The 13,745-nt window shown below is 37.2% G+C and overlaps 2 protein-coding genes across 2 annotated transcripts in view; both read right to left on the bottom strand.

Annotated features, from left to right (window-relative positions):
• The window catches only part of PTPRQ (protein tyrosine phosphatase receptor type Q), a 112,255-nt gene extending 111,247 nt beyond the window's left edge, over window positions 1-1,008 (bottom strand). Inside the window, exons 1-2 of the mRNA XM_067469117.1 lie at window positions 869-1,008; window positions 91-226 (exon numbers count right to left, since the gene is read on the bottom strand). Coding sequence (XP_067325218.1) covers window positions 91-226; window positions 869-1,006 — 274 coding nt within the window. The 5' untranslated portion in view covers window positions 1,007-1,008. The remainder of the gene's footprint in view (window positions 1-90; window positions 227-868) is intronic.
• An 8,290-nt stretch (window positions 1,009-9,298) lies between these two features.
• Window positions 9,299-13,745, bottom strand: part of OTOGL (otogelin like) — a 95,648-nt gene continuing 91,201 nt past the window's right edge. Inside the window, exons 53-54 of the mRNA XM_067468495.1 lie at window positions 11,433-11,512; window positions 9,299-9,609 (exon numbers count right to left, since the gene is read on the bottom strand). Of these exons, the coding sequence (XP_067324596.1) occupies window positions 9,409-9,609; window positions 11,433-11,512 (281 nt within the window). The 3' untranslated portion in view covers window positions 9,299-9,408. The remainder of the gene's footprint in view (window positions 9,610-11,432; window positions 11,513-13,745) is intronic.

Genomic DNA, 13,745 nt, shown 5'->3' with positions numbered 1-13,745 from the left:
TAAAATAATTATCTCATATCATTTTTCATCTTCTTCTACAAATTTAATAGATGAGGATTTAAAAAGGAAACTACACATTGGCTTACTCACGTGTCTTGAATGATTTTGTATGCAGAATCTTGCCATACTTCATTGACTGTACCATCACATCATAGGTCTTCCCTTCTTCAAGCAGAATTGTAACATTCTGTGTTTCTACTTGAGTGGTAGAAATACTCTCCATATTCTATGATTACAGAAGGATTTCCAATGTTATTTTAAGACTATATGTCACACTGCATTTGAGGTAGCAATTCTAAACACACTTTCAAGAAAGCACATCATATTTGAGAGTGGAATTTACATCTGAGTAAATTCCAAGAGGATTGTATCATGAATTACTGGTAGTTGTTTCAGTAACATGATGGCTATATGTACCATGATGAATCATTTTATATCACATCAAAGCCAGAAATTCATGAAATGTTATGAAATTAATAAAAGAAGGCCTAAAGTGACAACTACATGGAAAAGAGCCAGGCATATTCATGCAATACAGTGACTGAATCTATGCTAATGGAGTTCAAGAACAGAAATGTACAGTGGGGGAGCCCAGTGTCTGCTGAGGTTAGGTTCCAGGTTTCATTTAGGGGTACCATAAGTCAAAAATTATACATTTTCATTTCAAAGATTAAATCTTATCTATCCATCCATTTATCTTTTCAGTTATCACTCCCACCTGCAAAGTTAGGATGCAAAGGAATTCTTTCTTCTAAATTTTCTTTAGACATCCAAATCCCCAACTTTATTTTAACCAACATTTTCAACAGCTTGAGATCAAGCTGAGTAAAACTGATGCAAATATGGAATTATGAATTATTCAGCATACTTTCTGAATGAAATCATCTGCGACATGGTATGTTACAGCATAAATGTCTGGATGCTTTCCTTTTGGAAATTCTGGCCATTCTAGCAAAACTGCTCTAAAAGTCTTCTTTCTCTGATCACATATCAGACTGCTGGACATCTGCAATATAAAGGAGCAGTGTATGTCAGCAAGAATAGCAAATGATACATATTTTTAAATGCTACATTTCTCAGCAATGTTACCAATATGAAAATTTAACTAGACATCTCTGTTTACTTGGGTTCATTCGGTGCTATATTCCAAAAGAATATAATGATTGAAATGAACTTCCAGATATGTACAAATCAGCAAAAAAAAAAATCCCTATTCTTGAATCAAATAGCTTGCAGAGTTGCATATGTATTGTGAATATCTTTAGGATACCTTGAAAATGACTAATTCCAGGACATTGCAGATCAATTACATCTTAAATGCCAAGTTACCAAATACATGTTTATATTATAGTATTTTAGATTCAAAGTATAATTAATATTTATTCTCTGATTCAATGCATTATTTTTCACGTACGCTCGTGTTGTATACAAAAGACATTTCAGAGAAGGTAATTGTATTCCAGAAAAGATTTACAAGTTTCTAATGTATTGCTGATACTGTAAGATGAGGCCTTTCTAATGTTCTTTTTCAGTAATCTGGAGAATTTGTCATTCCATTAAAGGTAAAACACATTTGATTTGACATGATACCTATGAACATTCCATCCTTAATTACATTAATAGGATTCTATTTCTTACCTGAAATACATGTTGTGTTACAATCAATAGCCAAATTAGTTTGTCCATAGAATGTGTCTGCTTTGGCTTCCAGTTCTGGGTACAAGTCGGGATCCCAAGTACTTTCTTTCAAATTTTGATTGAATGCTGTCTGTGAGGATAAACAAAATAGCAACAACCTTATTTTGTTTTATTTATTCTGCACTGCATTTTAAACATACAGTAGTCTTGCTTATACAACATAAACGGGCTGGTGGAAAATGTTGAATAATAAGGAAGAATTAAGAAAAAGCCTATTAAACATAAAATTATATTATGATTTTTACAAATGAAGCACCAAAACATCATGTTTTACCATAAATCGACAGAAAAAACAGTTCAACACACAGTAATGTTATTTGGTAATTACTGCATTTATGAATTTAGCACCCAAACAGACAAGAGCTCTTTCTTTCTCCCACCCTGGACATTATTCCGGGTGGGAGGCAGACTGTGTTGGATAACTCAGAATGTTGGTTAAATAAAGGTTGGATAAGCAAGACTCTACTGCAGTGGTTCTCAACCTGTGGGTCCACAGATGTTTTGGCCTCCAACTCCCAGAAATCTCAACAGCTGGTAAACTGGTTGGGATTTCTGGGAGTTGTAGGCCAAAACACTTGGGGAACCACAGGTTGAGAACCACTGCTCTACTGTATAATGACTTAAGAAATATAGACACACACACATGTTGTACTAGTGATGCAAAAGCATCTGCAAGCACCAAAGTAGACTGAAGTTAAGAGTTTCCTCCCATTTTATCTTCTCCTCCCCCCTTTCTTTCTTTCTTTTGGTTATAGGAGGGTCCCTTCAACTGATTGATGAATCTAAAATTGAAGCATGGGAAGAAAGTGGTAATATTTGCCTTTTTCTTAAAAATAACAGCAAAATATTAATTAGTCCTGATGATGAATTCAAGGGACAGGAGATACAGGTATGAGCCTCCTGAACTGAGATTGGATCAACTGGTGATAAGAAAAAAGGGGGAAAGACTACTGTGTCCCAAAGTGGAGCATATAACTTTTTCACTTAGAAGCAAATGGCCATTTATAACATTGGGAAAGGGTCTCGGATACCTGATGGGAAGGAGCCTTATCCTATGTTCACTCCTTGGACCTTTTAGTCCTTGAGCTGTTCCATCCAACACATACCTTTCTTTTACATCAGGGAGAAAATTTTTCAAAGCAAAGTTCTGAGATGCACTTGCGATGCTGTACTGATGCTTTGCTTTGCTTTTGTTCTGGGGAAAACTCCTAGCTGAGAAAGCTCCTGGTTTCCTTTCAAATGTTTGTTCTCTGACAAAAAAGAAAAGAAAAATGAAAAGGGAGCTCAAGAAATAAACCTCAAGGGGAGTTTCTTTCTCCAGATTACCTTTAAGAGATCCAGGCAGGAGCCGAGTCATCCAGACATGTGTAAAACCCACCTGTAAAGCCAAACCAGTCCTGTTCAGCTCAGATCTTTACTGGAGACCTACTTCTACATCTCTTTCCTTACGAGCCCTGCTGGCAATTCATTCTTGTTGCCCTTGTGCCTTTTCCTTATGTGGGCTGCTTAGGGAGGGGGGAGTTTCCATAGAAATGAAAGGAGTTAACTGGCAAGAGGAAAGGAAATTGAAAGAGAGCTCTAGCCAAACAGGGGTTTTTTACAAGTTGGAAATTGAAACTTTCCCCATCCCAACCTCTACAGCATACTTCAGTTATTCATTTCCATTCCTCTGAAACCCTTGCAGTCCAAACACCAAATCCTAGACTTTCCCAAATCCTGAGTAACCCTGTTTGAGAGGCAAATATATTTGCAGATATATTTATACATTGCCATTCATTGTACAAACCTTTGCCATATTGTACTCTTTGAAATAGTCTATAGCCACTCTTTTAAAATTTGTGTTTAGGAAAGACTTGGGATTCAATTTTTTTTAAAAAAACAAAATGATAAAAATATTGGAATGCTTTGGAAACAAATGTTAAAATCCCCCTTTTTCTTCTGGGCCTTTTCAAGATAATCAAGATAAACACAATAATGGCTGCAATTAAATTTTGCATACATTAACAAAATTTTGGGTTTGTGCCACATGATATAATATTTGATCTGCACTTGTGGTAACGATTATCTGCCTTGAGGGCAGAATTAGATTAACTGTGTGCACTCAGAAGTAATATCTAGGTGACTTAGGACTTCATCTGCAGTGTTTGTTGTATTTTTGTACTGGGACATGTCCATGTTTTATCATTTCTCATCACACAATGCCATTGTTGTATCACAGTTGGATTGCATCTTTTCATCAGTGGCTATGGTATCACTGCTGTTCAACTATTGTTTTTGGTATGATTGTTTCTTTCTGCTGCAGTTCCAATATTCTAGCAGTCATGTGGCGTCAGTGGGCATGGTTCTCCTTTTCTCCCCCCTCCTTGTCGCCAAGCAGAATGAAATCATATTACTTCCCTCCCTTTTACAAGTTTTTTTTTAATTTTTGTTTTGCTGTAATAGCACACTTGTGCTGCCAATTATGTCAGCACCCTCCAGGCATGTAGCTGGGGGGGGGGGGCTTGAGGGGCTTCAGCCCCCCCCTGAAATTCTCAGGGTGGTCCATGAGGCCTTACTGGTACATTATTTAAACTGTTATGTTTATTCATATCATGATTTATACCATGCTCAATATATCCCATATGCATGGGGCTATTGGGATAATGATACAAAAGGTTTGCTAGGGTAGATCCTTACCCCCCCTCCCCCCGAATCAAAATCCTGGCTACGGGCCTGGCACCCTCTATTTGTGAGAAATGTTGAAATTGCACAATTTTGGCATAAAAAAGAAAACAAAACAGTGTGCATGAACCCCTGCACAATGGACAGGAAGGTGGAGTCAAGCAAGGAGGTGCGGAAGACTGGTTGTGGGAATGTGCACTATTAAAGTTGGTACAAAGGTTATTTTTTCAATACTATGATGTTTCTAATTGCTGAAAAAAATGTGATTGCTACAAGACAACTGGTTGTGTGATAAATATCAGTGGATCTACTCTATAAAATGTATTGTTCTTGGTGTTAATGTTACTAGTTCCACTGTTACTACATTTTTCATGACACACCAATTTCCTGCACTTTATAAGCTTGTGATTTTGTGTTTAAAGAAAGTGTGAGCATTGTGATAGCGTTCCCTTTGCCCTGGGCTTTTCCTTCCCCCACACTCAACTGGTAGTGGGCCTTAAAATCTGCTTAGGATGCCCATTTACTGGTTATCTAGTCCTGGAATGAAGCCAACAGAAGTTTGCAACTGTCAGCTTCTCCATCTAAACTTTAAAAACAGCCCAGTCATATATAAACAGCAGAAGTGCTCCTTCAAAAACCAACCAAACAAATTTTGTATTACTATAGCAAATTTTCTTCTAATTAGATACTCCCTAAAGGAAGTTTTGTTTTGCTGTTTCATAGCTGTTTTTACAAAGTTAAAACATAGGCAAAATTACACATTACACACAAGTGTGTGCAATACGGCCTGATATCCACTAGTATAAGATGGCATTAGAATAATAATAATAATAATAATAATAATAATAATAATAAACCTTTATTTGTACCCCGATAACATCTCTCGAAGGACTGGATGCGGCTTACAAGAGGCCGAGGCTCAAACACAACAAAAAAACAACAGCATCACAAATACAACAAAATAACTCATAAAACAGCAATAAACATTAAAACAATAACAAATAACATTAGATAATAATACCATGACACGTTTAAAAGCATCTCTTTTGGATGGAAAGTGACAGCTCTAAAAGGCTGCATTCTCCCTAAATATAGCCAAATATATGCAAAGACGTTTGGAGGGCAATTTGGAATGAGAAGCCAGAAAGGAGTCAAGCCACCTCTTCTTTCTTTCGACAATCAGTCTTTAAACCACTTTCTTTTGGAGGAAACAGAATAGTAAGGGGGTTTGCCATTACTTTGAACAACTTGAAGAACCATGATTTAATTACAGTATATATTATCTTCATCAATGCAGGTTGGAACAATTCCCCACTGATGTTGTGTTCATGATATTATCAATTCATCACTCAGGAACTTATCCATCAGGCAGGGATGGGGCCTGCCAAGAGACATCACATGACACTCAGCAGGCCCCTCCCTATGGATCCTCGAAGTGGGAAGGAAACATCACAAGACAATTCCTTGGCCATGATAGGAAGGTAAGTGTTTTTCTGGTAGCTCCACAATGGGAAGGTAAATGTTTTTTGGCTAGCTCCATGATGGGAAGGTAAGTGGGTTTTTTTGCTAGCTCCTATAGATCTACATGCATTTTTCATACCTTTTCTCCAGCTGCTGAGGGAAAAGGCAATGTGGCATCTGATGGGGACAGGGTGCCAACAGGTCTTATCCCATCCCTCCCATGTGATGGGGGAAAGAGAAAGGGTGTATGGGACAAAAGACTGTCCTGACAGATTTAAAATTATAAGGATACCCTAAAGAAATCATTAAATTATTCTGAAATATGCTAAAGTCCTTGTAAACCCATTTCCACTCCCTGTCGGAATCACAGATGACTTAAAGGGCCAGACTTAGAGTTAGTTCCAAAACAGAGTTTATTAAAGCAAAGGAAAAGACTCAGAGACGCTTAACTCAATGCCTCTGGTCAAAACTCAAAGGTAAAACCAGCCCTGGTTCAAAAGGGTTAACCAAAGTATAATCCGGATTATCCGGAAAAAAGAACCGAATCAAACACAGTACTCCGGAATCACACAAAAAGGCACAGCATACAAATGGTTAACAAAACAAAGAAGCTGCAGGGAAGAAAGCGTAGTCAAGCAAAGTCCAGGGTCGTAGCAAGCAGAATCCGAAGTAGCGAAGTTCCAAATTCCACAGAAGCAGCATCGTAGTGAAGCCAGTCCAAGGTCAAGGAAGGGGGAAATCCACACTCATGAGAATCCAAGCCAAGTCGAAAGTACTCATGAACAGGAGCAGCAACCTGCAGATCCCAAACCCAATGCCGAACACGGAACAGGCAGCGACAAGTCCAAACAGTACCCAGTGCATGAACATATACCAACACCTTGCCTTCTGCAAAGATTCCACATTTCTGAAGCCACTTTTATTACACATCATCATCATCAGATGAACTGACCACCGCCCCATGGTCATCCCTTGCAGCTGCTCCCAACTCTTCATGTGAAGACCTACGCCCATCCCTCCATCTTCTCCATCTCCTGTCAAGTCTTAGATCCCCCCAAGACTCAGTTGTATTCCCCGATTGCTAGTCTTCACTTCCAGAGAATCCCATAAATGTATCACTAGATGTTGGCTCCACACAAATAGCTTGCACTTCTTTTACCTTAGTCCAATCCACAGTGTCATCCCATTTTCCCCACTCTGTGACCCATCATCCCCAGAGAAACCCTCAAATGATTCCTTATCTGTAGGTGCTGTAAGTATATCCCAGATCCTCTTCCTTTGTTGCTCCTCATCCGATTCCTGCTCTCGAGTAATCCTCTTTCTTCCTCTATTCCCATCCATTGTGTCTCCCTCCTCTCCTTCACTCATTGACCCTTCATCCCCGGAGAACCCCTCAAATGAGTCCTCATCTGTAGGTGCCATAAGTATATCCCGAATCCTTTTCCTCTGTTGTTCCTCATCAGACTCCTGCTCACGAGTAACCCTTTTCCCCCTTTTGGCACCCATACTGCTGCTTGCAATGTTACCTACAGGCTCTACTACAACACTCCCAGTATAAGTCCAGTAAGACTCACCGTTGCAAAAATCTTAGTATGACAAAAATCTACAAGAAATTTTAAATAAATTTTTATTTATAGTGATATATGTGGCAAAAGTATTGTGTTAAGAAATAGCAAACATGTTCCTAACTCAATAATGTGCCATGGTTTACAAAACAGATTTAGATAATTACATTTTTTTCTGACAATACTATGTATGGTTTTGTAGAGTCCATATCTTCACATGAGTCTAGCATAATAAGCTTACAACCTCAAAGCAAGTATCATTTCATACATTTATTCTGTGACAAGGTACAGCTCTTTCAATGCCTAAACTAAGCTTTCATATGAAAATTGTTTGTCACAAACTGTCTTTAAAAATTTATTCTACAGCATACAATTCAGATTCTACTTATAAAACAGTTTAATTTTGTTAATTACAATAAAATGCATTGTTCCTCCCGACATTATTGCTAGTCTGAGTATCATTCAATATACTATGCATCATTCCAGATTATGGTTACTGTAGAATAATTGTGCATCTTTGTAAAAAGAGTTCTCTCATATTATCATCAAAATAGTGGCAGAATATAATAAAATTATTTAAGTTATAAAAACAACCCTCTCCCCAAAGTAAAGGTGCATTTTCCTCTTCTTAAAAATATCTATATATTCACAGTTTGGGATAGTGTGAATCAGTTATGGTGTCATAAGCTAGAGTTAGGATGCTGCAACTTTCATTGTGTTCTCATTTGCAATCATGGCATTATTGCCACAACCACGGATACTGAAACCCACTTTAAAAGCCAATCATCCATCTGAAGTAAGGAAGGACTGTTTTGCTCACAAGATGGGCACTACAGGATGATGTGACTAGATCACTTCTGCCTGTAAACAAGGGTGCAAGGAGCAGAAGTACGTGGAAGGGGAATGCTTACATCATCCCACTGTGCCCGGCCCACTAGCAGAATAAACCACTTCTGAATGGCTGAATAGTTTTAAGGTGGTTTTCAGAGGTTGGATGGGGAGTTACAGAGTTGCTACAGCATTGTGGGTATGTGGTAGATATGTGGTTTCAGCCACAGTACAGGCAGTCCCCGAGTCACAAACATCTGACTTACAAATGACTTATAGTTAAGAATGGGGGTGACACAACAGGAAGTGAGAGAATTCTAACCCTCAGAAGAGAAATTCACTCCTGAAAGAGTTACCATGGGGAAAAGGTGGCTCAACAGAAGCTTTCACACCAATCCTTGTTTCCACAAGCCATTCTTTTCAAAATCCAATTACTACAGAGACAGAAAGTGAGGTGAAATCTTCTGAACAGGGGCACAGACAACAAAACAAACACCACAAGAGTGTTAACGCTTCTCTCTAAAGCTATATATATATATATATATATATATATATATATGTGGCTGGAGTTACACTTTAAAAAATATACCTGTTCCAACTTACATATAAATTCAACTTAAGAACAAACCTACATAACCTTTCTTGTTTGTAACTTGGGGACTGTTTGTATTTTATATTATCTTTTTAATTTAAGGCTATTATATAAAATGCCAAGTTCCTCTCTGTTAAAATAAATCTTGTAAATGGAGAATAACGTTATAGGGAGTTATTTAGAAGTTTCTAAATATTCAGAAAAAAACAAACATATAAAATTTTCTGAAACACACAGCATAAAGACAATTAAGATTGGTATGTCACAGCTTGTAAAAATAATCAGTAAGAAAACACAAAACATTACATTGCACAGTGTGCTTCACTTTAAGCACAAATGAGTGGTGCACATCCAAGTTCTAAGAAGCTGCAGAAGGGTTTTGGGATGAAATAACTCTGTAGCAAGTTAATTCACAAATTTGTCATAAATAGATTACTGAAAGAGGGATTAACTGTTGTATATATGACAACATATACTATTTTAATATAATATTCAAATACATTTCTTAATATGTATATATTAATAAACTGTTTATGAAATGTTAATACAATAATAAACATATATTTCCATTTGAATGCATTTCCTACATTATCCTTATAATTCTCAGGTCCATTGACATGAACAGTCTGTAGGCTCCTGGATCATATACATAATTTCAGTGTCATTTCCTGAGCAGTAGAGTGGCACAGTTAGATTCTGCACTCCATTTTCACGACAGCATTTGCAGAACCTTAAATGGCTATCAATGTTGACATTAAAAATTGTGGCAGAGGGACATTTTCCATCACAAGAAGACACATCGATCTGTAAGGGAAAGGCAGGAAAGAAAGTCATTAATCGCTTGAGGTTTTATCAATTTCCAAAGTATATTTAAGTATGTATATGCATAAGAAGCCATTTAGAAATCCTCTCTCCCCATATGCCTTCTCTAAGGGCTCCAGAGGGCACTTTCTCTTGTAGGGCAATCTATGACTGTCTATACTTGTTTAAAGATCTGAGATGTGGGAAAGTGGGAAAACATCTCCAACCTTCTCAGCTTTCAATCAAGTAAACAGCTAAGGTTTAGCTGCTTGCCAGAGCTACCACTGATGCCTATTTTATGTTTACAATAGATTCCTTTAGCTAAGCCCTAAAGGCAAATCAAAATAAAGTCAGGTGCTTGCAGACCTGACCCATAAATGAGACTTGTAGAGACCTTCTATTGTGAGGCGAGGATCATGATGTTGCCATTAATATTTCTGGCAAGATCTATAGTTTAATTGTCAGGAAAATGCATGCAAGTGAAATTCATTAATCAATTTTCCTCACATTTTTCACACTTCCTTTAGAATAGAACCCTTTTTTAAAAAACCCTCCACACACAAAAATTCCATTCTGATTACCATCTCAGTCTCACAAATTAAAGTCCCTTGAAAGGATTTAAGTGTCTAAGATATCTAATGTATTTGTATGGTGAGATTAGAGAGTTTTAAAAATCATTTTACATGCATATTTGTTTTTCATCACTCTTCATTTAGAATAAAGAAAGAAGATAATGATATTGAAGTTATTTGTTTGGTGTAAGCAATTACATAGTATACAGCTCATCTGGAGGAAGATGTTATTTTAAACAGAAGGGTTCAGCCTTTCTGTCCTGTTCAGGTAGAAGTAATTAATTTATGAGTGGGAGAATGTTTGCAAGATAAGACATCTTCCAGGTGTCAGGAAATGAACAGGTCCTATTTAGGGGCATGTGTTTATTTAGTTTTCAAAGAAGTAACCCTGCTATTCTCTTCCAACATACAAATGTGGAATTGGGGGGGGGGGGGTGTAGATGCATATCTAAGAGTTTTTAAAAATTGAAGCTTGAGCTTTCATGGATATAAACCAATTTCTTCAGATGCAGGATAGAATGATATGCTAGCCTTGGGGTATAAAGCACATTTACACAGGATACAATGTAATACAAGCAAAAAGATTGCATAATATGGATGGCAATAAAGGGATAGCCCCCTACCACAAACCCAGAGGCCAACTCTGTCACCACATGTCCTCTGGAAGCAATATTACAGAGGCTAAAACATTATCCATAACATCAGAGGTACATGCACTTGTTTTTCCTCCAACATAATATATGCCATTTTACTGTATGCCAACAATGCCCCTCCACACTCTACCCTGGTCAGACAGGTCCATCTCTACACAGTGGATGAATGGACACAAATCAAAAAGTGGCAATATCCAAAAACCAGTTGTGGAATATTTCAATATCCCTGGATATACAGTATAGGATTTAAAGGTTGTGGTCCTTGAACAAAGAAATTGCAAAGGAAGAATAGAAGGAGAAATAGCTGAATTGAATTGTATTCACATCTTGAATATGATTTACATCTTTCTCAGTCTTTCTCAGTTTTATGTAAATATGCATTATATTCTCCAGCCAGGATATCACTTTGTCCTGCGATTGTGATGTATGAAAGCTCAAAAAACAAAAACATTTAAGTCTTTTTTTCTACATTTCTTCCCCCACCCCCCTTTCTCCTTTTTGTGTTTATTCAGCAGATTGATTATGGATATCTTTTAATGCTTTGAATGTTACAATGCCCACAACTAGAAAGTGCAAAACAAAATTAGCTGCTCATACTTACAGGACTCCGACTTATGCAGTCCTGTTTCCTTATAGTTGTTCTGACTGTCACCTTTTGGCAAATTCTATCATCTCTTTTGCCTGGTGAAATATAAAATAATCTCCATTGATTCATTTATAAATTCAGGCATAAGGGGAAAATATTGAAAATAACATTTCTAGCTGCATGATTTTAGGCAAATATCAAGGTGCCCCATCTTTCCTGTTTGCCCAATTGTTTATTTATTTATTGTATCAGGAGTGAACCAAACAGTTGTATTGTATTTTTTTTTAAAAAAGTTTGTAAACTTGGCATTCTATTACATGTCCTTTGACCAGAAGCTGGCCACTTGGATTGCCTCTGGTGTTGTTATAAGAAGATCTTCCATTGTGCATGTGGCAGGGCTCAGGTTGCATTGTAATAGGTGGTCTGTGGTTTGCTCTTCTCCACATTCGCATGTCGTGGACTCCATGTTGTAGCCCCATTTGATGTTTTCTGTACTTAGATACCAAATTCAGAAGTTCAGCTTGGAGAGTTTGTCCTATTATATGACTCTTTTCAAATGTGGGAAACTCAAGACATCATATTGCAGCTGTCAGTCTTCATGGGCCTGTGGATTTTGGCTTTAGTTTATATTGTGTCAGTTCATTCATTAATTTGTAATTTAGTAACATTCCTGTCATTATTCATCCCCAAAGGTCACTAGAGGTCTGGAGATTTGAAGCTTGAACTGATAAAACCTGAATTCACATTATGATGATGTTTTAGTGCTTGCTGATTGAGCACCGGATTACCTTCAAAGTGCTGATTCTAACTTTTAAGACCTTATACGGCCTGGGGCTGAGTACCTGAGGGACCGCCTCACCCCCTACCAACCCCCAAGATCACTCCATTCAGACGATCAGAATTTCTTTGACGTTCCCAATTTTAGGACCTTTCACCTGATGTCTACTAGGCGTAGAGCATTCACAGTGGTGAGTCCTTACCTGTGGAATGCCTTGCCAGCGGAAACACGAGCTCTCTGAGACTTACTATCTTTTCGTAGAACTTGTAAAACTTATTTATTTAGGCTAGCATTTGAATCTTGTTGATTGAAATTTTTCTTTGATTTTAAATGTAATGTATTGCATATGTATATTGTAAACCGCTCCGAGCCTTCGGGGAGTGGCGGTATATAAAATTTATAAATAAATAAATAAATAATGAAAATCAAGTAGGAGAACAGACTAAGAAATATTATTTCCCACTGAATGCAGTACAGTTAGCTTTCAAGAGTTCAATGTATAAGTTATATATGCAATGGAGCAAAGGAGCCCTATTCTTTTGCATATACACACTTAAAGCAATCTGCAAGATTCTTTTGGCCAAGTAAAGACTGACAGATTTGTTGAGCAACTGAATCACACAGAGAAATTTAAGTGTGAAAAAGGCCTGTACAGTATTTTTCTGAACTCACATGATCTGTCCCATTTCTTTTACAGCAGACAGACCACACAGATATGTATGTACACTAGCCTCAGTTAACAAATAATGAGGAGAACATGGAATTCAAGGTTTCTCCTGTTCCCTGCCTGTAGGAACAATCTGCATTTGGAGAGTTACATATGGACTGGAGCCCATAAGAAAATAATTAGACAGAGGAACATGAAACATTTTCTGATACATATTGAATATTATTCCAGGGCCCTTAATTGCATAGGGAAGGGTTAACACCCCTGTGGTGTTTGTTTTCTGTCTGTGCCCTGTTCAGAAGACTTTTTCACCTTTGAAAAATGTTGCTTATTGTGGAAACAAGGACTGGTGATAAAACCTCAGTGGAAACACCTTTTCCCCCAATAACTCTTTTAGGAGTGAATTTCTCTTCATGGGGATATATTTCTCTCACTTCCTCTTTTCTCACCCATGTTCTTAACTATGAGTTGTAAGTCAGATGTTTCTAACTCGGGAACTACCTGTATATGATATGTATTCCCCATCCCTCCTTAATTACCAGAAATAAAAAACAGAGAGGACACATGTAATGGAATGAATATATCAATATAAAAGAGACCATTCGAGAGAGAAATTTTGTAAGCCATATTCACAGAACCGATCTTACAGTTTTAGAAGAAATAAACAATAGCTGATCTTCTTTCAAAAATTTATCTATGGACAGGACAGAATTTTTTACGAAATTGGGAAAGTGTGATGCACTAACTGTACTACTAGATTTTCATTGGGCATCACAGGAAAATGTAATCTGTCATAAAAACCAAACACATATTCTACTGAAGCAAATATTACATAACAAAGTTATTAGTAGCAATTAAGCTGAAATTATCTAAATGAATATTG

This window comes from Anolis sagrei, chromosome 5 (genome assembly GCF_037176765.1).
Source record: "Anolis sagrei isolate rAnoSag1 chromosome 5, rAnoSag1.mat, whole genome shotgun sequence".
Lineage (NCBI taxonomy): Eukaryota > Metazoa > Chordata > Lepidosauria > Squamata > Dactyloidae > Anolis > Anolis sagrei.
This window is presented reverse-complemented; position numbering and strand designations above follow the sequence as displayed.